This window comes from Melospiza georgiana, chromosome 5, assembly GCF_028018845.1.
Source record: "Melospiza georgiana isolate bMelGeo1 chromosome 5, bMelGeo1.pri, whole genome shotgun sequence".
Lineage (NCBI taxonomy): Eukaryota > Metazoa > Chordata > Aves > Passeriformes > Passerellidae > Melospiza > Melospiza georgiana.
The window spans coordinates 9,918,605-9,946,196 of NC_080434.1; the positions used below are offsets into that span (position 1 = coordinate 9,918,605).

Here is a 27,592-nt window from a genome sequence, read left to right on the forward strand (position 1 = left end):
CAGTAGCATATTGAGGATAATACCATTGAAATGCCTAGGGTTAGGAAAAAGCTGATGAATAAAAATACCAACCAAAAGTAAGGAGATTTTAGGTGGTAAAACAGGATATCTTCTTCCATGTAATGAATGATATATTGACGTAAAAGAAATATGGCAAATCACCTTTTCCTATTGAAACTGAACAAAAGAAGGCATGTATTTAGCAAGGATACAACTGGATAGTATAGCAGGAACTTGGTATGATGTATAAAGGGGCTTTTCAGTGAGCTCTGTATTAGTAGCACCCTTAGCAATATTAGTTTGACTACTTGGAGTACAAAGATTGATACTGCTGGTTTTTTAAAAACTTGTTTAATGTAACTGAGTATTTTCACCCAGAGACATGCCTAACTCTGCTAGTAGCTTTGGCCCTAATTGTTCTTTGCAGTGAGTGTAGGCAACTGGTGACTTTGGAACATCTGTCCATATTTTTTCTTGTCACGTCATTTCTGGTAATGTCAACATTTTTTTTAACTTGATGGTCTCCAGTTTTCCGTAAACTGTTCCTGTAATATTGTAAGTAGACCCACAGAAGCCAAGATCCTTGCTTATAAATTTAAGGCCAGAAAAAAGCAGTATTTACTTACCCTAATGTCCTGTGTTACATAGGCCAAGTAATTTCACTGCCAAGCTCTGGAAAAAACCCAGATTCCTTAATACTCCCAATCTGATGTACAGATATCTGGCTGATCCTTAGAATATGAAAGTTAGGAAATGAAGCATTGAGAAATGATACTTAAAATTTCAGCCTGATGCATTCACTGGTCCTGTTGTTGCTGCACAGTATGCTACAGCCTGCATGCTCATGTCTTGTACCTCTCGAGTGGAAGGGATTTTCTGTGAGCCGTGCTTCACTTCAAGGGCAAAGGACTTAAGAGTCATTATACTTGTGTTTCAGTCATGTTTCAAAGTGCAGAATAGGTAGTGAGGGCACAGAACTACAGGGATAAAAAAGAAAGGTAAAAGTAGTTTATACTTCAAGTTATGTGTACTGAAACGTAATCTCTTGTTTCTGTGTTTAATTTTAAATATTCAAGCTTTCTAACTTTAAGAAAGTAATAGTATTGAGTATAACATAAAAAAGAGTCACTAAAAGTAAATTTTTTGCACAAAACCAGCTCTAAAATATTTAATGAAATAGAAGTGATGGATCGATACTGTAGCATTGTCATGTCCAATGGAACATACCCTGAAGAGAATACCTGAAGAGAATGTTACGCTTAGGAGCCTCACTACTCTTATCCAAAGACTTCTTTAAGGCAGCTCCCTCACAGGTTTTCTATCTTTGAAACTCAGAGAAAGGTTGCATATCCCCCAGAATGAGCACACCATAAATCAGTTTAAGTCCTTAAACTTGATTCTACTTTAAAATATAACTCAACTGCTTAATCTGTAATGATTTCTGCAGAATAAACTGCAGAGATTGCATGTAAAGTTTCAATCAAGTTTTTTCCATGCAAGCTGTCATGGTGAATAAAAGAATTAAAATCCCAAGTGAATGTGTCCCTGAGCATGGTTGACCCTGCATGAAGCATGGGTGAAATTAAAAATATTCAGTTGTTCATGCCAACTTGAACTTCTCTTTCTCTGATCCTGTAAAATGCAGATGCTTATAGTTCCCTAGATTAACAGATGAAGCTGGTAGTTATTGCTTTCAAGTTCATGTGTTCAAGTAGGCTGTTGATAAGCTCTAGAATGTCCTCTCTGTTTAGAGGTGTTTTTTGAGTGTGTCTTTTTTTAGGTGTTTTTGTTGTTGTTTTGTTATGCTTTTTAAGGCATTTTGATTTGTCCCAGTTTTGAGCCTAGCCCACAGCTTTTTGGTAGAATTCTATTGCAACTGCAGTGTCACCAGTGCAAGTATGTGCTACATATACACACACACATTAAAAAATAAATGATCCAACTCTTGAAATTGTTTCGTATTGTCCTAAATAATTTTTGTTTGTAAAGAGTAAGAAAATAGACTTTTGGATTGTGTCCAGCGTTTCCTTCTTGTAGACCTGAATATTGAGTTTCTTCTTTGTCTGTGTATTTCTTGTGACAATTCTGTTTCTGTGTTTAGTATTTTAATGTGAGCAGTTGCTTAAGTGGGCACCTTAACTTCTTTATTCTGCTTCATTTTCCTATTCCTCAATTTTTCAGGAAAAAATATTTTCTATTTAAATATAATGTTCACAGGCTAAAATGAAGATTGTTAAAAAAAAACAAAACAGAACATGATCTACATAGAGGCACATATTCCTGTTAGTGATGTTGCTTATACATGTATGTATCTGTGTGCCTCATAACTGAACTGTCTAATTTGTCTGTTTTATGTGGCATTAAGTAAACAGTTTGAAGGAAAAGCTTATTTGTTTAAGTGTAATGAATATGTGTATGGACTTGGGTATGCAGTTCTGAAGCAGGATTTATTTCAGTAGACTTCTGGAAAATAACTGGCTTGGTATCTTTTAAGCAGGTAGATAAGAGAAATTTCTTGGATTTGTGTGCATGTATATGGTAAGCCATCACACTCTTTAGTAAATCTGTAGTTTTCAGTGGCCACTTTAGACACAGTCTCTATAGTGAAAACCAAAACAAAATGTATTATTACAAAATTGAAATTTTATTCCAAAAATGTGTTGCTTTTTTATAATGTAAGTAATTCAGTGCTTTAGTGAAGGTTTCTTTCTGATGATGGCAGTAATATACAGTGGAATTCTTTGTATTTGCCTTTTATGTGTGAGAATTCTGTGAAAAGTGCTTGTCCACATTCAGATGTCTGTCAATATTCCAGGACTAGTCTTAATATTTCTGTGTAAGTATGAAAGCTGCAGTGAGGCTAATGAAATGTATAGTGGGTGGACAGGTATTGAAAAGCACTTTGCCCCTGTACCTTCTTTAAAATCTGGAATTGAATTCCAGCTCAGATAATAAATTCAGCCAATTAATATCAGCCAAAGTGATTTAAACAGTAAATCTGTTGCAAAATGCATCCAAATTGAAAGGTCAGTATTGTTTCTTCCTCCTCCTTCACTGTAAAGCAAAATAAATAAGGTCCAGTCTCTCATTCTCTGTGTTGAAAACTTAAAGATGACTTAGTATAAAGGGACCTGGGGTAAAAAGCCAAAGGAGTTTTGACAATATGGGAGTCTCTTCATCAGGATATTATGATTAAGTTGAAATATCTTGTTTGCCCCTTTTAGAAGAAATGTAGAACTGGGATCTGGAAGGTGACAGGAGAGCTCAAGTTTGCAAATGGGTGCTGTATTTGATCCTGATGTAGCTGCAAGCAGTACTGTCAAGCCAGAAAAAACATGGAAATACATGCTTTTCTTTACTGAATAGATTTCATCATAAAAGGCAATCAAAATCTAAAATAAAAAAAACCAAAATGTATTGCGTAGAGATTTGAAATAAAGACATAGTTGGCATTGTAGAACAGTTCTCCTCATAGTTTTGGTCTTTTGATTAAGTATTATCCTACTTTAGTATAGTATATGATATGGTAGTATACAGTTCTTAAAACAAAAAATGTTTCTATGTATTTTATAATCTCATGGAATAGTTTAGGTTTAAAGAGACCTTGTAAAGGTCTTCAGGCCAAACCTCCTGCGGTAAGCAGGGATGTCTGCAACCTGGTCTGGTTGCTCAGAGTCCCATCCAACCTGGCTTTCCATGGTTTCAGACAGGGCATTTGCCACTTCTCTGGGCCACCTGTTCCAGTGTCTCACTGCTCTCTCTCCTTGTATCTACTCTGTATTTGTGCTCTTAACAGTTTAAAACCATTTCCCCTTGGCTTATCACTATAGACATATTTGGTGTGCTTCTGTTCTTTTATAGGTCATTTTATTATTATCTAAGCATGTCAGCTATCATACAAAACATCACACATTAAATACTTTAATAGAAAAAATTGTTGGGCTGCAATCTTCTTGAAAATATTGTGTGTGGCTGAAAATAAGGCTTGTCAATGCAGATACACTGTAACAACTTGGAAATTGGCAAGATATTCATAGGCTCAGCTCCAGTACTCAATCTATGCTGTATAAGAAGAGCTGACTTGGCTATATTCAAGGGCCTGACAGGCAAAAAATAGATCTGTGGGGCTTGGTGTGTTTTGGGTTTTTTCTTAAATGTTTGTTTGGTTGGTTTTTGTTTTGTTTTTTATTTTTGCTATATGTAGAGGGTAAAAAATTGATTTTTTTTTTTTAGGTTGCGATCCTCATTTATGTGCTACAGATATTTTTTTAATCCCGGACTTGGAAATCTGTTGTAATACTGGGTATCTAGTGCATTACAATGAGAAAGCATGGACTTACTTGATTTTGCCTATTGTCTCTCCAGAAATGTTTAGAAAGTCCTTGAAAAGTGTTTGCATGAGAGGAGGATGAGAAAAGAATCTTAAACAGTGAAGACTAGGATGGGGTTTTTTTTCTGTTTTCAATGGTCCTTTGGGGTAGTTCAGAGAAGGCAGAGCCAGGCTGTTTTCCTTACTGATGGGCAGGCATGGGATTTAGAGGTAAAGGACATGTTACAACATGAAAGCCCTAATTAAGTGAAACAAAAACAATTTCTTGTGAAAGTAGACAAACAGTGGAACGGGTTGCCCAGACCAAGAGTTGGAATCTCTGTTCCTAGAGATACTCAAAGTTTGATTGGGCATGACTGTGCAACCTTTTGTAATTGGACATGCTTTAAGCAGTACTTAAGACTAGAGAACTTCCAGAGGTTGTTTACAACCTAGATTTATTTTATGATTATATGGAAAATTAATATTAAATAAGAGACTTTGCTGTACTTAAGAAACATAAGGGAGTTTTTAAGACCTCATTCTCTAAACAGTTTGTGGTAGTATTTTGTGAATGCAAATTGCAAGCTTTAAGTATTAGATCTGGTGCTCTTCTGTTGAGGAAGTTTACAAGATGTTCACTTCTTTCTTAAGTCAGAATGTGCAACTATCCATTATTTGCTAGCTTATTTAATCAGCAGGGTAGAGGAAATACTTGAGGGAGAATGATGCAATAAATAATCAAGTTTCTTTTCAGATGTAACACAAATGATACATAATTACAGAAGTTAAATTGTGGAATATATTTGAGAAAAATTATGTGTTTTATGTGTACCTTACCACAAACATGTAGATCTGTGCACTGGTTTACAAATCTAGAAATTGTTGCTAAGTGCCACTACCAGACTGGGAAAATTGCTTTCTAGTGTGGTTAAAAAGAATATAGAATTGAGGAGACTACAAAGGTAATCTCCTTTTCTGTTGTGGTTGTCTTACTGTCTCCCTTTATCTGTGTGCACAGTGGTTTTGATGTAGTAATTTCCCTATCTCACAGGAGTAAATAAATCTGTTCCTATGTTGATCATAATAGCAGAGTAGACTAATTCTACCTCCTTTCTGTTATCAGTAGGATTTTGTTAGAATTACTCAGCAGGGCAGCTTAGAGACATATCTCCTCTGAGCCTATTAAATGTTTTAGCACTGATGCTGCTGAGACAACTCTATTTTTTAAATCGTTTTAAATTTCATATTGACAAGATGGGGTGCTGGAGGAAAACGCCATCTCAGGCCAGTGATGCTGGTGCAATGCTATCCACTTTTGGATCTAACAGTGTTGATGGATCATCTCTCCTAAAATCTGAGAGAGATGCTCTAGTAGAGGATTTAGGACAAAATGTGATTTGTTCAAAGGCACCATGGTTTTCCTACAGTATTTCAGGGTCTACAGAGAAAGCTGGACTCTGAATGCAGAGGCTTGGCAAAAGGATTCAGATCCCAACTGGCCTCACAGTCCAAAGCAGAGAGGTGCTCTCAAGTATTTTAGAGGAAAGATTGTTGTTTCAATGCAGTTGCTCATAGCTGTTGACCTGGAAAACATTTTGCTTTTTTGCTTCTATCACCAAAGCAAGCTACACGTGATCCTAAAAAAATATGACTAGTTGAGGATGGGAACTCAATCTGTCTGTAAAGTATCACTGAGAAGAAATGAACTGAAATGTTAATGTACTCAAGTGCCCTTCTAGGCCATTGTTTTTCTTTTCAGCAGAAGGAAGCTGGCAAATGTAGGCCATTAGAAATAAAGAAATACAATCTTCAGCTAGGATTGCAGTTCATATATAAAGTCTGTTATTACTGAACATTTCCACAGACTGAAAAAGGGAGTTGGCACCTAGTCCTAAATGTTAGCTGTACTTGTTGTTATTGTTGAATTCACTGCAAAGATTTGGTATGTTGCTTTATTTTTGTAACTAGCACATTGACAGCCATGACATTCTGCTGCTCTTTGTTTGTCACTGTAACTAAGACAACTCGACATGCAGAGTTTGTAGGTAAACACACAGTAAGGGCACCAAGGATTTGATCCCTGGTCTGGGTATGTACCTTTTTTATTGCAAAGTTACATGACAGTGAAAGGCAGTGATACATGCAGTATTTTAGAGATTAGTTTTATGATAGATGAGGATTTTCTAAATTGTCATTAGCACTGTGTCTGCTGCATTGAGCTGTCATTCTCTTTCAGTATAGCTGGTTTTACTACCAAAGTGCTTCTGCTTTTAGTAGCTGTACACTTGATAGCTGCAAAACCTGTGCTCTTTACACAACAAATTTGAGTCAAATATTAACATCAACATTTCAAGGAAGTGTCAGCCAAAGAGGACATGCAGACAGAAAGTCTGATTCTCCTTCCACTTATATAGTGTACTTCTTTCAGAATCAACATGGAATTAAATTAACAGAATAGTTATCCATGATGTTTTCTTTGTAATCTCATTTCCCTGTTTGGAAATGGGAGGTCTCAGCTGTTTTTTCCAGATCAGTCTCCTCTGTGCCAAGCTTTACTTGGGCAGGAAATCTACTGGCAGACACATATAGTGCCTTGCTGAATTTGACATACCATATTTAATAAACTGTGTTTAGAAAATCATTTCTATAGCAACATTGCTGTAATGTGGAAAGAAGAGAATGTGTGTGATTAGTGATAGAAGTATTATTTAGTGTTGGTCTTTTAATAAGGCAGGTTATGCTACTTGCTATTTCCACATGAAGTGAGCTCTGAATACAGATCCTCCGGGTTACACAAAAAGTAGTGGCGAGCAATTTCACCCTCTTCCACTTACTAAAAGATCAGTAATTATTTTTAGTGTTTGAGTTTAGGATAGTATGAAAAATTCAACAACAGGCTGGATATTCTCAACAAATCATTGTAATTAGTTGTATGTCAAAGTCTCTTTTTTGCGTACTTTAAGCGTGACTCTTTTTTTCTTCTTCTTATAGTGATTAAAATAATGGTGAAGGCTGGCCCCAAGGCGAGAAAAATATTTAGAAAAGACTTAATGGGCTTATGTGGATTTTGGGTCAAGTCTGTGGGGAAATGTTCCTGAAATCTAGGCTTAGGAACTTGATATAGCAAAATGGAACATGAGTTGAGATGATTTTCACTGGATTTTTTTTTTTTTTTTTTGATAGCATAAGGCTATGGCGGTTCTTAAAGGAATGTAGACTGGGGTTTAGAGCTACTATATAAAGAACATTTAATTTGATCTTCTATCATTTTAGCTCAGTTTAGGCTTTTGACAAAGATAAGTCTCATTAAATAAGTACTACAGAAAATTTCTGAACAAAAAAGACAATAGCTTTTTGTGAGAAGGAATAGAGAGTTCTGTGTTTTGTCATCCTTAGCATAGAGCTGTGCATCAGGGCTTAACTCAGAAACTAAGAGTGAAAGAAGAATTAGGAGGAGCCTGAAGTTCACAAATTGCATTCTATCTGGAAAGATCCCAAAATAAATTGTACTGTATGTTGTACAAATGATTAACATTTGGCAACATTGTAATTAATCTCATTTTGGGGCAGGATACAGCAGATTTTTAGTGCTCAGCAATAAAATTCTATTTTTAGCCAAATTGAAGACTCTCACTGCTTTTGAAGCACAGGGAAAACTCGAGAATGCAGAATGCCATTTCCTAATAGGATACCAAAAGGGCTCATCTTCCTTTTCAGGGGGTGTGTGTGTGCAGAGCTGTGTCAGTTGTAATTGCAGCTGGTAAGAATTTAGCCCAAGTAAAATAGTCAAGTCTTTGGTGTTAAGTCCCTCAAAAATAAAAATGTTTCTGACAGCATAGTCCTTTCTAATACACTGCTCCTGTGTGAGTTCAGCATGGGCTTGGTGTGTCATGTACTGAAGCATCAGCAGGGTTTCCTGCAGCCAGTGGGATTACCCTTTGTCACTCATCCTGGCAAGGTCTGAATCTGCTGGGTTTGAGATTAAAGTCCATTAATAACCTGACATAAGACCTGAGGGACTGAGATAACAGAATATTCTTGTAGATAGGAAAGGAGGATGGTGCTAGGGGTATAGTAAGGGGTAAAGTAAGTAGTAGCATGGTGTATTTTCTTTGATAGTTAAACAATAATTTGTCTTGGTCATGGTATTTTATGGTAATAGTTCACAGATATTTCATATTGGCACTTTGCAGTTAAGATTCAAACATTGTGATGAACATAGCTTTCTAATTTTGATGAGTGTAAACTAGTCCTTTAGTCAAATCAGTGAAAGTGAGTTAGCATTCAAACATTTACTTTGTCTAAAAGTATTTCTGCTGATGTCCTTGAGATCTGGAGAAGCTCTAAAGACTGAAAGAAGCAAAATGTGACTTTTAAAGAAGAAGCAGTGAAAAATTTTAAGAAAAAATTCAAATGATAGCGACTAAGAGTAAAGAGTAGGTAATTAGTTAATGAAATTTGGAGATGATGATAAAGTCCATTAGTGCACATTGTAAGATGCTGCTGCAGCAGAGATACCAGCCAAGGATTTTTTTTTTTTCAAAAGTTTCTAGTCTTAAATTTAGGGTAGTTTTTCCTTCATCAGTTCCCAACACAGGTCATGGAGCTTTCCTTACTCATGCCTGGTCTTTGCTGACATCTCTTACTGTAGAGCTTTGTCCTGTCCTGTTTCATGTTCTGGATGTCTGCTATCAGAGGGTCTTACACCAATGCTCTGGAAACCATTTAGGAATGGGCTGCTTCTTGATCCTTGCCTTGCTCTTCAATAAGGGATGCATTGCAGGGCATCTTACAGCACCACATGCTGAGGTTGGTTGGAGTTTTCATATAAAGCAGGAACTTCATAATATAGTGCATATGAAAACATATTTCAGAATAATGCATGACTAAGATCTACAAGAAATGGGTCAATTACTTTGAGATAAATTTAGATTGCATGTGAGAATAATTCCTTCAAGAAATTCAGCACTTGGTGATATACTTTTTTATTATCCTGTGTGAATTAATTAAAAGACTAGTGCTGGTGTTTCTAAACTTCCTTTGTGTTTAAAATCCTGTAGATTCTTTTGCTGATCTTTTGAATGCTTTTATTTATTCTTTAGGCTTCATCAGTAGAAGTTACTGCTTTAGGGTCTGAGAAATAATATTGTCTTATGGACCCCTGCATATTGAGCTTTTCTTTTTCTGAATAGCTGCTGTTGTTCATGATGAGAATGAAGCCAGACTTTGCTCTTAACAATCATGAATAATGATTTTATTTTCCTTAGAACCAATGGAAGATAACCATTTTGGAGCAGAACCATTCTTCAGTGATTTCTCTGAGGAAGACTATTCTGATGTAGCAGATTTGACTGACAGCATTTAGTCATTAAAAACAGCCATAAAAAACACACAGTACTGAAGTGTGGTTTTGTACATATTGCCACCTCTGCTCAATAACGATGTTAAGGATGATGTTAAGGGTAATATCTCTGTATATATTTAGGAGAAAGAGAAGCCCTCATTTTCTTTTCCTGGCTTACTGAGCTGTGTGTAAGTAAGCAGATGATGCCTGGTACATTTGCATGTCTAAGAGAAGAGCACTGTAGGAGCTGACTTAGAGAATCTTCTCCAGAACTGTTCCCAAACATTTGGACTAAAACCAGGGCTAAATCAGCTTCTCTGAAAAACAAAGGATCAGGAGGGCAAAGCAAATATCACACATATACAGATTTCGTGCTATATCTGGCAGTTTTATTAGGGGATGTCTGAACCCCTTTTGCTGCTGTTGCCCTGCAGTTTGAAAGACAGAGGAATGCCATTGTTTCTCAGTATTTTATGGGTTCTGTAGATGCGCAGTACTTAGGGTCTTCTGACTCATGTTTCTGTGTAGCATATACTGATTTTCTTGGTACTTGTAATACATGCTAATGAACTAAGATACTCTGTATCCTAGGGAGTATTTCCTTATATGTGGGAGTTTCTTACATGTTTTTCACCACACATGGTTTAGATATCAAAAGAACCTTAACTCTCCATAGCACAGGCATAATGGCTGGAGTTAGGAAACAAAACATCCGTGATTTCCTTAAAAGTAATTAACTTTTATTTGGGATTCTTAATCTTCACTGTCTTGTTTATCCGCCTGGTGTCACCATCTTGCATTTTACTTGAAACTGTTGCAACTCTCTTGCCTTAACTTAGGACCGCTTTTGTCAAGGGAGGGAATAATTGGAATGTGCAGTGTTGTCAACATTTTTTGCTACAATTTTGCAGATACAATAATAAAAATGTCACAAGACGGGTGTTTTTTAAGGGATGAGGAAAAACACTTAATTATGGACATGTTAGAGCTGCTGTTTGAAAAATTGGAACATTAGAAAGCTTCTTGAGACAGCAGCCTCTCTTGATTTGTCTGAGAAATACTGTTGTGTTATATTAATCTTCACTAATGTAAGCAGCTTTTCTTGGAAAGGAAGTATCTGATTAGGGGAAGCTCAGAATAGGTAAGTAATATAGCAATATTGTAAATTTTAGACTTAAATTTTAAAAATAGGTTGAATGAGCACAGATCTTACCATTTTTTCCTACAAAGACTGGCATGTTTTTTAAAACATGTTGTAGTTGTGAAGTACATTCTTAAGGAGATACAGGAATTAGGCTACTAAAGCCTAAATTTCTTCTTAAGCACATGGGACGTTTGGCTTGTAAATATTTTTCTAAGAAATGAACCCTGACTTGCTTCTGTTTAAACAAACATACTAAGATATGGCAGTGAAATCCCTTTAATCTGCAGAGTAACTATTTCTTTTTGGAAAAACAGCTGATCTTTTCCAAATGTACCTAATTAATAAGCCCAATTCAAAAATATATTGCTTGCTGAAATATGTGTTTTCCCAAATCACTATAAAATACCATTACTGTACTAAATCACCTATCACCCTGAAATGTGTATGTGCTTCTTCTGTCTTGTTCTTCAGTTTGCTAAATTTGTCATTTTCTAATGTCAGCAAGAAGTGTGGGAATTTCTTTGTATCCTACCAATCAAAAGGGATGACCGAGTTACTTAGAATATAGTTCTCTTTTTCTTACCATCATTATTTTCTCTTGTCTTTATACTTCTCTTATTGTTGTTAAACTGCATGACATTTTTTTAAAATTCTTTAATTGAAGATAGGAATTATTTTGTTAATATCTGTATGGCACTCTTGAGCTGAGACCAGCTATTTTAACTACTTCCCTCTGTTAAGTTGCATTCATGTTGTATATGTGTGGTTTTTCCCTCCATTCCATTTTCTGTTGACACATCTGTTCTTACTTGCTTTTTAATGATAATAGTACTGCAATTCCTATCTCATAACGTTTTGAATTCTTTAATTTCTTCCATTTTGGACTGTTTTCACACTAGGGTGTTCTTTGTCTCCATGGCAGTGAGGGGTGGGCTAGAACATTGTCCTGAGCCCCTTAGCATGAGAGACTTATTTTCTCCTCTGCTGGGAGAAACATACCAAAATTCTGTCCATGTAGCTGGCATGATACAGTAGATCTCATGACTGTCTTTGTAATTAATTTTCTCCAGGTTGGAAAACAAACAAAAAACCAAAAGAAACGTCATAAAAAGTATAGAATCTGTAATTGTAAGTGATTCCAGGACATGGTAAAAAGACAAATTTTTACCTTCCTGAATAAAAATTGATGACTAGCACTTTTTTCCCCTCTTGCTGTGGTCAGATACAGTTGAAAAAATATCTTTCAAAAACTGTTTAAGAGCCAAGGCTTTTCAAATCCTTTTAGACATTTAGCAGACCTTTAAAACCTAGACTGTTCCTGTCCTTGTGCCCTCCCTGTGTCCTTCACATCTTACAGGGCTTCTGTCCTGAATATGACAAGTTTGTATGGTATTGTATTTTATTTCTCCTGGTGGAGGGAGAAAGAAAAGTTTGAAAAGACAAATTACATGAGCTCCTGTCATTTGTGGAATAGTGCAGCATTTGATACAGAAGATGCACACACCCTCCATTGTCTCCTTGTGCACAAAACTTATTTCATTGTGCAAGCCTCTCTTGACTGGTCATTGGTCGGTCTCTACACTGAGTATTTCCTTCATAGCTTTTATCTTTTTAAAATGTTAGCCTTTTTTTCCAGTTTTCAGAGATCTCCTTTATACAGTTCACCTTCTTTTTATAGACGCAGACCATAGCCTCACAATCATATTACCGTTCTCTTTCAGCATACCAAGGTAGATTCCCTCCAGCCCCACATGTAGGATCTGAGTTCTCTGTATAGTCTGTTGCTGTTTTCTGTTTTGCTTTTGGCTGTCTGTGGAACTGTATGCAGAGGATCAGGGAGTAATTTTTTGCCCTTGTTGCCTTGGGCTGGTGCATTAGTGAAGTGGCATCTGAGGAAATGGAACAGCACCAGGTGCATGAAATGCCTGAGCAGGTATATGATAGTCCCACAGATAGTCTTTTTCTCTCCTGTTGCAAATATATTTTAGGGCCTTCTTCAGAAGTTCAATCCTGATAGCATAATAGAAGAATGACCAGAACTTTTTGTATTTGTAGTGAAAAGATGGTCCATTATTTCTTTTATTCATGATGAGAAATATGAGATGCACTTTTAAAGAAACAATGTTTTAATTTTTACTGGGTTTTAGAAGCTTATAGTGCTTGTGCTTTGATATTAATTCCTTCCTTTTCAAAATGTTTTTCAGTATTTTCTCCATATTTCTGAATATATGCTTTAGTGAGCATGTTGTATTTCTTGACAAGTGATTTCAAATACTGTGCTATTTCAAACTTGTTGTTAGTAACGCTGCTAGTACCAAAAAGACAGCATCCACAGAAGTCTTACTGAATGGGAGCTGTGCAACAGAGAGGGCTGAAAAGTGGTGGCTCCCAGCCCAGCTTCATCAATGGTACCAGAAACACGAGGCCAAGGAAGGGAGCGAGATGAACGCTGGACTGGGGAGCTGAGTGCCAGAGTCACTGGAAGCAGCTATTGATTCTGGTTGTGCTTTGGCAGCCCCATGAATGCTGGCCTCAGGGGTGGCAGGGCCCAGGAGCTGGAGCTGGGGGGAAGCTGCCACCAGGCTCCCTGCAGGCTGGCAGGGAACAGAGCAGCAGTGTCCTTTCACCTGCCAGTGCTGTGCCCCGCTCCTGGGGCTGCCTGCCAGGCACGCAGCAAAGGGCTTTGCAGCAAGGCTCCTCTTGCCTGCAGGTGGGTATATCTTTCTCTGCCAGAGGAACAATTTTTATATTACCTCTGGGGTGGTTCATTATTTTGGAGTTTTTCTGGTGCTGGTTCTTTGAGTTATTAACTGATAGTTATCTTGGCTCCTTGATTCTCAGAAGTATTGATGGGACGGGCTGCTGCCTTTGTCTGTATCTGAGTATTTTGAGCACTGAACTCCTGGTGGTTTTGGCTAAACTAATTATGTTTCTAATGGGAGATTTAATCTGTGGTCAAAGCTGGCGGAAATCTCCATTTTGCTAGTCTGTAAATATCTTCTGGGCTTATTTTCTTTAATTTCTTAAGTGTAATAAATGTGATTTTTAAATAATTTTTTTAAAACTGATTCATTCAAGAATGCTTCCTGCTCTGTGCAGTTCTTAAATTTGGCTTTATGGTAAGCAAGACAGGTATTTCAGGTGGTGGAAAATGGGAGATCCTGTTGAGAAGAAATTATTGAGCCAAAAAATGTGCTAGGTGCAACGGTCCCTGCCCTCCTGGAACTAGTTTTGTTCCTAGTTCTACTGCAGACCTGTGACATCACATGAGGTCTGACAGATCAAGTAACTTATTACATGCATCTGGGACAATTAGTAAAAAATGTGCTAAGGAGCACAAGGTCCGTGCTGGCTTCTTGCCTTCCCAGGTGTTCTGAGATATGTGAGATGCAGTGATGGTAAATGGGGTTCTGGGGAGTGTAGTGTCTGCCTTATTCTCATGTGTGCCCTATCCTGCATTTAATGGGCTAAACTGACACTCCGCATTTGTGCGGCAGAGTGCTGACATGGCTTATGACAGATCAGATGTCTGTGCACTTCAGCAGAGAGGAAAACCAGCATCTGATAGGCAACTGAGTATGCACATGCTGCTGAACAGCATGTCTGCATCCTGGATGAGAATTCCAGACTGGCTCAGGTTTCAGGTTGAGGAATTTTCTAATACATAAGCATAATGTGTTCCTCAGTTATGGTTTATGTTTGGGTAGTACTCTCATTAGATGTGTGTATCTTAGTTACTCTGTGTTTGCTGTCTGTGGCCCTCATTTATTTAAGGAAACTACCGTATTTAGGACTGGTGGATTTCTCATATTATGACAGCTTTGTTATTGTCTCATCCTTTTATTCCTGTAACAGTTTTCCATGTGACCAGCAATTTAAGGCTTTGTAGCATAATGACACTCTCACTGTCATTAGACTGGAGGTCCTGGAGCAAAATACAAGCGGAAAAAATTTCTGCACACGTTTCGTGCTTTCTTTTTCTGGCACTGGAAAGAGGTTGGTGCAGAGGTATCGGATGACCACTCCACCCCAGCTCTTTCATTGAGACTTAGGATACAAATATCTGTTACAGTCACTGGGGAGGTTTGGGGCAGATGAATCAAATCCTCTGCTATTGGAGTGGTGCAAAGATGTGAGGGGGAGATAGTTGGGGAGCTCAAGTTTGCTGCAGAAGTGAGCTTGAGGCACGGGGAGAGCTGGGATGGGGGACAGTTCAGTGGGCTGAACTGACTTGGCTTGTTGGAGTGCAGTCTGAAAATAGCACAGCTACCAAATAGCAAAGACCTAGCCTGAAAGAGGTAAAGAGCTTTCATGTTGGATGAGAAGCAGATGTATGTACTTGAGATGCAGATAGAAGAATTGGAATGGAAAGCCCATTGAGAACTCCTTGAAATTAAAAAGACTGAAATACTCAATAGGAGAACAGCTAACAGCAGTGAGGAAAAAATAATCTGAATCTAATACTGTAGATTTTAAGTTTTTAGGGAGCATGGGCAGCCAGAAAAACTTTTGCTTCTAAAATTGTCAAATGCAATTCTATGTCCCTCTATAGTGAAGTATGCAAGTCTTGTTAAAAACAAACCAACCCCTTTGTAGGAATAGGGAGGCCAGCAGTAAAATGTACTTTTTACATTACAGTAAGTCATATAAATGGAATTTTGTATGGGCAGAATTAAGTTTTCTGTTGAACAGTGTTCAGGAAATAATGTATTTCCTGCTTTGGCAACTGTTAGAAGTATTGTTTCTTGAAAAGTTATTATAAATGAAGCCTGACATTGCTCAGACTTCTAAAATTGGTAGTTTGTAAGTCACATAAATAACAATACCCCTGTGCTGCACCAGTGAAACTGTATTTTAATAAAATATAAAGGTAATTATAAGTTCAGAAAACTGCTTTAATTTTAGTGGATTCTCTGTTACAAATCAGCTTTTATTTTAATATATTAGCTTTTACTGTGTAGGCCATACTAGAGCTAAAATGTTGAATACAAAACAAGAGCTGAGTTTTCTTTGTCCAATTTTTCAGGTCAACCTTGGTCTGAAAATATTTTGTGAGCAAACTTCCTTCCTCACCTATGGACACCTGCTGTTCTCTGAGTCACTCATCAGCCATGTAAAACTGTGTTCTGTAGAATATAGATTTCTGTTCAAGTGGTGGCAGCGTTTACAGAAAATGTTGCAGAGGATTAAATAATGTAACAAATGTGCTACAGAAGAAAGATAAGCAATAGGCTCCTAGGTTCTGTGTCTATTGAAAGATGAAAACTTCTGCTGCATCACTACATTGCCATGTATGGGCTAGGTTTTTTGTTGTTTGATTTTTTTCTATTGAGCTTTTTTCTCTCTTACCATAATGTGTATTTTTTTAAAACTTACGTAATAACTCATTTTTAACAATAAGAGAATACATATAGAAGAATATTGAAGTCCAAAAAGAAGCAGTAAAAATGTTCAATACAGAATATATATTTTCCTATTTTTTAATATCTTTTCTCATTAAGCTGCTGTTTTGGTTCTTTTTATAGGGTTGTCAGATTTTCAGACGACAATTTTTTTTTTTTCATAGTAAGAGCTTTTCAGAGAAAGAAAAGTTATTAGTCTCAAATTGCATATGTAACTGTAGTATGAGCTTAAGTTCTTAGAAACACTTCATCACTATGACCCTGAATGAGTGTAATGCTTAAATATGCATAATTTTAAGGCATGGATATTAAACTCATTGAAATCCATCATCCATGGCTATTAGAAGTGCTTTGTGTCTTTCAAAGAGACACTTGAAAGAAATCCTGACATTTCACATAGTTTCAAGTAGAGCAGTGAGGATGAATTTTCTGTTTAAAATGCATGAATAGTGTTAGCTGGAAGATGTTGAGAAAGTGGTATGGTTACTGTTACAAATCTGTGACTTTATTCTGCTTACTTGCACAACTTGTCCTTTAACATGCTCAGGGCAACAGCAAGCAAACCAACCCCTGAAGAAATTCAGGAGACTTAGGACCTGTCCTGAGATCCTGACTTTTGCAGTTATAGATTGCTGCTTTATCTAGAGATGCTACTCAGACTTCACTGTAAAATGTGTATTCCTTCATTATGTTTTTATATTGAAATTGTGAAAATGAGGCTTAGTACATTATATAATGATCTTGATTACATTCTGCAGAGGTTATTGAACTATATTAGAATCAAACTTACTAAATTAAGATCAGAAAAGGTCAGAATGTAAGAGGAAGCCAGGCTCTTATGCAGAAGGTTAAATAGCTTCAGGAATATTTGTAAAATTGTGAAGCTATAATTTATTGAAGCATTTTCTTTACCTGATCTGACAATTGATTATCAATTTTAATTTTTTGTAGAGGCACATAGGGGTTTTGTTTAACATATCCAATAGTGGATTTTATTTAAGTAGCACCTGATTGGAAAAATTAATTCTGTCGGGAAATCAGTATAGGTACATATGGTTTATAGATATTTATATTTTGGATTTATAGTAGAAAATGCCATGCAAACCATTCAAATCATATTAAAAAGAACAAAAACGTGGACACAACCTACAACAGAGGGGTAGGCATACTGGGGAGAAGAATACAGAACAAAATAGTGTTGTGTTGTGTATAGATCCGTAATGCTACTTTGTCTTGAATGCTCTGCACAATTCCAGTTGCCAAGAGAGCAGACTTGGAAAAGATTCACAGAAAGGTAACAAGAAAGGTAGGGAGCTGCTTTGTAGACAGAAGTCAGTCAGCAAGACTTTTGGCAATGCCTGAGGGATATTATCTTTGGTGTCTGTGAAGTTGTCTGCAGTAGAGATGAACAAGAATTGATTTATCTTCTGGATGGTTTCAGGCCAACTTGAGAACATATAATTTATACAAGCCCCACTTGTACATTCTTCCTTAAGCAAAATGCAGGATGCTTTGCCTTAGAGGCGATATTTGTCACATTCAGGATGACTTCTCTTTTGTTCTAATAGCTGAATGTTCTTGATACTCTTAATTTTTCCCTATTTTAATAATAATACTCAATTTTCTGCATGGGCTCATTGTGAATGAATATTGTTAATTTAGTAGACATAGAAAGATAATCTACCACTTTGATGTTTTTTCAAGAATCTTAAGTTTTGCCACTGTGGTGTAACTCCTGGAACAGAATTGCCTGACAGCTGGTTCAGACCTGTTCAGAGCACCACTGTAGGAATAACATCATGGTGAATATTAGGAGGAATATTTCAAAAATGCCATCATAATTGTAATTTCTGTTTACTTCTTATGTGTTGGAAAATAATGATATGCCTGTGTGTATTTTATTAATTCAAAATTATAGGAATTAAAAAGACAAATCACATATACTGATTCGTGGATTTTTAATCTGTGCAGCACCAGAGTAAAGGAATGATTAAGTATTGGTATAGAAATGCAGTTCTATTTTGCACTTCTGGATTCTGCTCAGTTCTTTGTCTTTCAAAGCACAAATTTTCATAAAAACATTTTTACTAATAAAACATAATCCGTCAAATACAGTTTAGGCTGCAACCACTTTTTTTTTTCTTTTGGGGTCAAAACCCAATGGGTGTTCTGTACTTGCAAAGACGTATTTGATGCTTGATAATTTCTAAATTCTGACTGTGTGGCTTTGACAACTGTATGAGATTTACATTTCCTCAGTATTTAAAGTTTGTATAAATTGATGGTTTTTTACAGTGATCTTTTAGCAAGTGGGATGGAACTGCTGGATTTGACAGTACACCCACTGCGTTTTGTTAAGTTTAATATATGCAGACTTTAAAATGTTTGGTACAGTCTATTAAATATTTTATTCTAGAGACTAGTTAGTTGGATTAAGACATAATAATAAACAATTCCAGCCATTTTTATATGACACCTGTTATCTGAGATGTGCAGGTAAATCTATTGTCTTGGCTGTGAATTTGTAATTTGTTATAAAATTTCTCATAATCTTGAAAGCAATTAGTTTAATTATGTTTTTGCTTCTTGGAATTGAAGCCTAATACAGTTGATGACATAACAAGGAAGATATTTTATGTTTATAAAGATGATTTATAGAAAACAGAGCTAATTAGACTGACTAAATGAAAGATCTTTCTGATGCAGTTAAAACTACATGGAAAATTATTTTTCCAAAATTCACAAATTGTTTAAAATTTTATTGATGATGACTTTGAAGCTTTACTTTTGAAAAACCATGCATTGAAAATGTAGTTAAGTTTTTCAATACCTTTGAAGTTAAAGTACAGGAAAACTACTGTAACATTTTAAAAACAGTGCTAGAAACATTACCTGTGTGAGTACTGTGAGTAAGACATTTTCTGTTTTAAAGGCTATTAACATATTTGAATTGCATTTTGACTATGAGTGATGCAAATGGCCTCTGAATTACACTGTTTTATTCTGTATAAGTAATTTGTCCCATTATGATAACTGTAATCTTTTTTTCTCCTTTTTTATTTTGCTGCTTGCCTTTTCCAGGAAGTAGAGGTTGGTATGCTTCTTCTGTCTTTTATGATACTGTGAGCTTTTCATGGATTCCTTATATTTTACTAAATTTAGGTTGTTTCTCCCCCTCCAGGATGATTATTTTCGTACATGGAGTCCGGGTAAACCATTTGATCAAGGTAAGATTCTGCTCCTAGGTACTAGTGTGGGATAAAATTTAAGTAATTATATTTGTGCTCCTGTTCTAGAATACTAACAGAATTCTGTTAATTTCTGTAATTTTCTCTGTCTTCAAATAATTGATTTAAATACCACCAGAAATTCAGCCTAATCATCATTTTATGTCTGTGATTTTTTCAAACATTTATTGATTAGAGAGAGATGGGAGCATTAGAAACCTCCAAAGTAGCTTAAAGTTTCCCTTGGAAAAACACGAGGTTTGGAAGAATTTGTTTTATTAGACAGGTATGCAGTCTAATGCTTGTCTTTTGGAGTCAAGACAAAAATTTAAGATTTTGAATGTCTCTTTATATCCAACAGATAAAAGATGATCTAGAAAAACAATTTTGGGAGTCTGTCATGTTCAAGTGATCTATCTTGAGGCTAAATGCAGCTGGAGCATTGGGAATGCTGCAATACAGCAGTTTTAGGCAGAGAATACTATGAGCAAATGCAGCAAACATTCCCATTACACATTCCCTCCCCAGGCATTGGAACTTAATATTTACTGTCAGTATAATCTCCCTCATGTATGCTGTTTCAAAGTGTATTGCTGCCATTTTAGAACTGCTGAGGATATTGGTACTTTTTTTAATTGCTCTGAGAAGTGCTTCCGGGGCTTTGTCTTGTCTGGTAGTGCCAGCGGGATAAATGCAATGAAGAAATGGTGACAGGACTTGCAGACAAGAGACCAAGATAAAAATATGTTGTGAAGATAGTGTTTATTCAGTTTCAAGAGCTTCCTCCACAGTGGAAACTGACTTGTGAGGGATATTACTTTGTTGTGATATTAGAAAAATTTGTGGTTGAAGGAACAATGCATGTCTTGCATATAACCCTATGCAGTCCCTAAAGGGCTCTGCTTGAAAGCTGGTGAGAAGGGACATTTTACAAGGACATGTGATAGGAAAAGAGGTAATAGCCTTAAGCAGGAGGAAACTAGGTTTAAATTGGATATTAGGAAGAAATTCCTTACCATAAGATGGGATGAGGCACTGGAAGAAGTTGCCCGGAGACACTGTGAACTTCCCATGCCTGGAGGTGTTCAGGTCTAGGCTGGATGGGCTCTGGGTAGCGTGGTCCAGTGGAAGGTTCACTGCCAGCAGTGAACAGGGGCATTGGAACTAGATGATACTTAAGATCCCTTCCAACCTTAACTATTTCATGATTCGGTGAATAGTGTTTTAATTCATTCTTCCTTACTTCAGCACATTTTGAAAGGTCTTCTAATGTTGATGTGTTAAGTATGTCAAAATTGCTCATGTCGAGAGATCTGTGTAATTCTATTTGTATTAATAAGAGTTTATATATGGAAATATATATCCAAGCATACCAGGAGGGTAGCCCTTACAATGAAAATGTGTAGTGTTATTTATTCCTGGGCCACAAAATCTATTTTTAAAGATAGAAAACTTTGATTTGCAGCTGTGATTTGTATTGCAATCCACCAACATTTCTTAAAGCAATATCTGGCATTTGTTTGAAGAAGAGGATTTATTCCCATTGAACTATTTTTTGCTTCTATCTTTTTAAGCTAGAAAAAACATATTTAAATGTTCTCACTGTATATTTTATATGTTTGCCTCTAAATGTTTTTGTATTTCTATAAATACCATAATGTAACTTGTTCATAAACAATTGTGGGGCACGTATTACTGTTGGAATAAATCTGAGTGTTCTCGTAGCATATTTAGTTACTGCTAAAAGGCAGGTTTAATTGTTTCAGGGGTTTTAGAAAGCAAGTAGAATGTTTTGTGTTTAGGACTAAAGTTGACTACTTTTAGTAGCTTTATCAATGTTTTATTCAAATACAATATTTTCTGACACATTTTCTTCATGCAGCACTTTTACATCAGATGAAAATATACGGAATACTTCTGGTACATTTTATTTTTAGACTACAGATGTTAGCAGAGCTTGGAGGATGTAACTATTGAATGAAATTGCATACACAAAGACACTGGTGTAATTTGGTGAAGTGGAAAGGATGTTTTCCTCTGCTCAATAGAAATACCTTGGAGAAAAAGTGGAGTATATTCATGTAATTGAAAAAATGCAACATGACATTTTCTGTGGAGGTTGAAGACCCTGAAGGTATGGTTGGTTCATAGATGTATTTATGAAATTTCGTGTAGACCATTCAATTGAATTATTTTTGGCTTTTGTAGTATCAGGTTATATTAGATGCCTGTTTACAGGAGGAATTTTGTAGATACTGTTGTACAACAAAACTATATTTTGAAACTATTTTACTTATACTAGTTGAATTTTTGCCTTTTAGCTCTATGTATTTCATCTACCTAGTTCTGTAATAATTTGGGTAACTAAGGATATCCAAATATATGCAAATGATATAATTTGCAAATACATTTTTGTACTGTGAACTGAAATAATTTAGAGTCATATTCAATAAAATAATTTTATTCACTCATTTGCAAGCCCTGGGAAGTCATAAGGGAAATTAATGAAGATCCATTAGTTGAAGACTGAAAACAGTTGTGTAGAATTAACTTTGCTGCATTTGATATGTGCTCTCAATATCTAGTTTTTGTAATAGAACTATTGATGTTTTTAAACTAGAAATATATATCCATCACTTTCAAGATAAGTTGCAGTGCTTTGCAATTAAAATGTACAGTACTTTAGGATGTTGTCTCAGTTAAAGAAATAATGGTGTCTTTGTGGGAGGACACTCAATTTCAAAAAGGGCAGAACTGAAAAGCTTTTTAAAATATTTCATGCTTATTTACTAGTAAGACTAAGCTGTATTTAATCTGGTGAACAGTTCCCTGTTTCAGGTGTTTAGGCATGTTTGGGAATTCTTCTCACTAATGAAGTACACTAAATCCTATGTTAAACAGATTCCCACTGCTTTATGATGCTATCAGCTAGCCCTTGCCAGGAAAGATCTCTTGTAGATGTCTGAGGAACAGTTCATGGTGCTTTTTCTTAATTATCTGATGCTGTGTTTAGATGAGTCTTTTATTATTTCTCTTTTATCAATTTATCTATTGTGGTAACATCACAAAAGTGCCTTGTCCTGTACAATTCACAGACTTGGCTCCTAGCTCAGGTTCTCTGGAAAATGCACATCTGCTTCTCTGGTTACAGCTTGCAAATTGTTTCAGAATTTATTTCTGTGGAGTCATCAATGGATGCAAAATTTTTTAGCTATTTTTAAAAGATTCTTTAGAAAGGATTTTTATTGAGGCTACGCTGAGCCCATAAGAAGAGATTTTGGTTGCCTTCAGTAGTAGTCTGAGCCCTTATTTCCTGCTGTCCTGACATCTTTGCTTTACGCCCTGATGTTAGGTTTAGAGTCACCATATCGAGGATTATTATTAGATAAAGTAAGAAGTTTTTCTGTTTGTTTGTTTTTAACATGGCCAAATCCTGGATTCAAGTGTGTGTTCAGACCCACAGATCGTTATATCAGAAAAGTGGGAATGTGCTTGCAGGGTGACAGTGACTGTCCAGAGCTACAGCACCAGAACTTCTTGAGCTGGCAGCGTGCTGAGAAAAGGGTGTGTGGGACTGTTTCTTTGGGCTTCCAGACCTGCTAAAATTTAGTCCTGCAAATCTTTCACTTTAGAAATCCAGCTTCTCTCTACTCTGCTGGCATGTCCCAGATAACGGTCAAGTCCATGAGCACTGTGTACCTGAAAATATTTTGGTGTGTACTGGAACTGCTTCTTCTTTACAGGCTCTCTTAAAGGCCTAATTTGCTTATATTTGCCACAGAATTTCAATATGAAGGCATGTAAAGCAGCTGACAGAGGTAGGTATTAAGAACATGAAATTGGAAATAACATTACAATTTAATGGTGAGGGAAAAAGAAATAGTTTAGCAAAGCTCTTTAAAAGAACCAAACGGTAGGCAAAGACTGTAAAGAAGAAAAATGAGTTGTACATAGTTTTACTTGAATAGAAGAATGAAACCTGAAATATTAGAAGTTGCCTTTTTGACCTATTTAACTTCTTGTATTTAAAAACTTGCTAATCTTTAATATTACAAATATAAAGAATGTTAAGATGTACTTTTTACAGAATTTATTTTATGTGGAGGTTACCATTCAATTTTACCATTTCCTGGTCATTTTTGTTATTCCAGGCTTCTTCAAAATGCAGATGTATTTATATTTCTGATATATTAGATACTTCATATGAAAAGTCTACTGGATTCTGTTTAGTTGGTTTAAAAAATTTAAACACTGAAGTTTATTACAGTAAAATGAAATTGATTAAAATTCCCTATGTAACTTAAGAATGCATAATGAAATACAAGAAAGTAGAGTTCTCCAAGTGCCAAAAATAGAATCGTTAAGGTTGGAAAAGCCCTCTGAGATCATTGAGTCCAACCTTTAACCCAGCCCTTCCAAGCCCACCACCAAACCATGTTGCTGTGCTGCATCTACACATCTTTTAACAACCCCCGGGAACAGTGGCTCCACTGCTTCCCTCGGCAGCCTCTTCCAGTGCTTGGCCACCTTTTCAGGGAAAAATCTTTTTCCTACTATCCAGTCTAAAACTACCCTGGTGCAACTTGAGGCCTTTGCCTCTTTGTCTATCATTCATTAGCTGTGAGAAAAGACCAACTTCCACCTCAAGGGAGTCTCCTTTCAGGGAGTTGGAAAGGGTGATAGGGTCTCCCATGAGCTTCCTTTTCTCCAGGCTAAACAACCCAGCTCCTTCAGCTGTTCCTCATCAGATCTGTGATCCAGACCCTTGCCCAGCTCTGTTGCCCTTCTCTGGACGTGCTCCAGCACCTCAGTGTATGGAGGACTCCAAAACTAAACACAGGATTCGAGGTGTGGCTTCACCAGCGCTGTATTTTATAGCATCTTGTTGTGCAAGAGTAATCGTCTTGGCAAGTGAGACAGTAGGTGGGGGAACTTTCAGGAGGATGCATTTCTGCTCTTACAGGTCTGCAGATGTTTCTTTGCCATTGTTGCCCTATTTGAAGAACGCAGAAGCCAGTTCTAACACACTCAGCATGTCGCTAAATTATGATTTAGTGTGTTTAGGAAAGGATAATATAATGCTTAACTGTTTGCTGGTGAAATATCACTATTGTGAATGTTCAAGTAGTCTTAAGGTGTTCTTTATTTTCTGCCAAATCAAGAAAGTGAACATTTTGATATAAAAATAAAAAAGTGCTTTAATAAAGCTGTTGAAAACTTAAAAAGTATGCAAGGGAAGTGTGTTCTTGCATTTCTCCTTGTCTTAATGGGTTTGGATATCTTTGCAGAATATTTGAGAGTTTCTTATTATATATAGAAGAAGCTCAGCATAATTGTCCTAATTTTGTTGTCACTTACACCAGTCTGAGCCCAAAATAGCTATGTTTTTCGGCAGTTTAAACAAACAGGATCATTTCTGAATTGTCACAGATAATGATAAGGGGGGCATTTGACTCTATGTGGAATTTCTCATTTCCATCTCTTTTTGAGCTATGTGTAACAAATTCTCTTGTAACCTTAAAGTAGTACCCAAAAGACAAAACACAAAAGAAGGAGAATGTTTTTGAGGCAGAGATCATAGATATTTGTGATGGGGAGAATTTCTTATAATTTAGTCGCTGCACAAGTAGCTTAAAAAGTGTGACTCAGTGAAGATGATTGTTTTAAAGGGAATGGAGAGAAAATGTGTGAAGTGTTTGAAATTTTGAAAAAGAGATCAAGCTTTAGTGGGTTTGTTCCAGTGGAAGAACAGAGACTGGCAGATTCAATTTTACTTTTTTAGCACTTTTTTAAACTTATATTATCAGTATCTAAAATACCATGTTATGAATCAGTGTAATGGCATTTTTATGTTAGTTTTAGAAAAACTTTATTTGCAGCAGTGAGCAAAATAGAAACACACAGTACTTTGTGTCAGATGGTTATAACCAGTGTCAGATGGTCTTAAATTGGTACTAGGCGTTTCTTTGTTTATGAGAACGTTTGTGTAGCATAACTACAACCATTGCAGGGCAGCTAGAAACTCAGTGCTCATATCCCAGAGCTTACTAATATAGAACGTTAGGAACATGGCTGATTTTTTTTTTTTTTTATAGAAGCCTGATAGACACTTTACACAATTGTCCTTGAGTCATCAGTATGGAGAGTTCTGAGCACTCTTGAGAGGAGAATTTCTTGTGTAGAAGCCACCTCCATACACACAGCCACCATAATTTTTGAAGAGCTTGCTCACAAGCTAGAAACCAGACTACACAACCAATGATGTTCAGGGATTTGAATCTAAACTTTTAATTACTTCTTTGGCCACCTACAGAAAAAACTTCCGCTCTAGCCCTCTTACTGAAGTTGTAGCCACTCTAGCCTTCTTACTGATGTTGTACATTCATATGTCCAGATGGAACTAGTGTTCAGGAAGATCGCTCCTGTGAACATCCAGCTGTAGTTAGCCATTATGCTTTTTATACCATGCAGTGAATTTTACATGGCAAATACAGTCTCTGGGAAAAGAAACAAATTTGAGATTCTTCTTTTTCAGAACGTTCTTATCAAGTTACTGAGCTAGGCTATTTCTTGTTTGTTCTCTCATTTTTTTAAATAAATTTCAGATTTCTAGCTGCACAGTGATTAATTTTCATGTTGAAGTTAAAAGGTGTTGTTTCTCAGTAGATATATTGCATAGTAAGATGGGCTTTTCTTGTTAAGAATCCACAGCAGTGTGGATTCAAACCACATATGACTGAGGAGGGTCTATGTGTGCGCATGCAAATTTTGAATGCTGATCACTGTATAATTTAGGGAAAAGATAACCATTACCACTATTAATTTTAATTTAAGCATTTATCTGGGCTGTGTTAGCTGGCAGTATCAACTGAGCATTTATGTGCTCTGCCTTGCTCTCCTCTTTACTGTTACTGGAAATTGTGGTGCTGGGATTCTGCAATTATCTAGACCCACAACACTTGTCAGTGAGAAATCATTCTGTAGCAGGTGAGAAATTGTCATCTTTCAAAATGGAGAAGTGAAGATATTCATGGTGTTCAGGTACCTTCAGGAATTGTGTGATTTATCAAAGGAGGCAATATGAGCCCTTCCCTTCTATGGCTCTGTCTGCCTTGGGTTATAACTAGGCATTTGACCTGATTATTAATATTTTATTTAAAACTTTTAGATAATTTAATTCTTTTTTAGAATTTACTTAATTTTTCCTCCCTGCATTGTCAAATATGAAAACTTTGTAAAGAAGTCAAGACTTGCCTTTTAAAGTAGTGGGGTGCACAAAACATAGCTGAAGTTTTGGTAAATTTGGAAACAAAATACGTAGTTGCTTCTATTTTGCCCATCAGAAATGAATCAGAACATTTGAAGACTTCAAGTCTATTAAGTTTAAGACTTTGTCCTTAACCTTTTTTCACCTTTCATTTTACTTGGGAGTGGAAAGTATGGAACATGTTAGAATGCTCTTAAAAGACTGTGCATTCTAATAGTCATTGGCAGAAACCATTTACTCTGGTTTCTGCCGAAGTGCTACCATTAAAAATATTCTTATGTTATGGCTTGCTAGTCTTTATTTCCTATTATATTCCCTATAAAAAGGATGTTCTGAGTAATGTCAGTTTTGGGGAGTGCTAGCTGTAAACTAGCTTACAGAAGGGATGATGGGAAGCTTTTCTTAATTGCTTTGCCAAATTTGAATTATAAGAAAATAGATCTATTAGTAATAATTCAATTAAGTTTTCAGATATTAATTGCATTCTTATCATGTGAGAGGAACAAATCTGTACTAATCTATAAAAGTCAGCAGAAGTTCCTAACAGCAGAGTGACTTACTTGTCATTTACAATGCAAGTTCTTAGAGATATAGTAGATGATAAAAAACAATTTTATACTTTTGATATGCTTTTTGTGACAGTGATATTTTTCTGCTTGTTGAAATTTAGGTAACGTGACATTTCATGGTATTGTAGCCAGATACACAGACAAATGTAAAGTAGGCATACAGACAAGTGACCCATAGCAAGTACACTTTTCTGAATATTAGAAGCTGTGTAAGGCTGAACGTTATCAAGTTGTTCAAGCTCATATCAGACCTGCATCTTTAGAAGCTGATTGTATGTGACATTGTGGGAAGTCAGCTGATACAGTATTCAAGAGATGATTTCTGAC

At 36.2% G+C, this 27,592-nt stretch overlaps 1 protein-coding gene across 1 annotated transcript in view; it reads left to right on the forward strand.

Annotated features, from left to right (window-relative positions):
• SPOCK3 (SPARC (osteonectin), cwcv and kazal like domains proteoglycan 3) overlaps nt 1-27,592 on the forward strand; it is a 160,333-nt gene that overhangs the window by 42,296 nt on the left and 90,445 nt on the right. Inside the window, exon 3 of the mRNA XM_058024133.1 lies at nt 19,384-19,429. Coding sequence (XP_057880116.1) covers nt 19,384-19,429 — 46 coding nt within the window. The remainder of the gene's footprint in view (nt 1-19,383; nt 19,430-27,592) is intronic.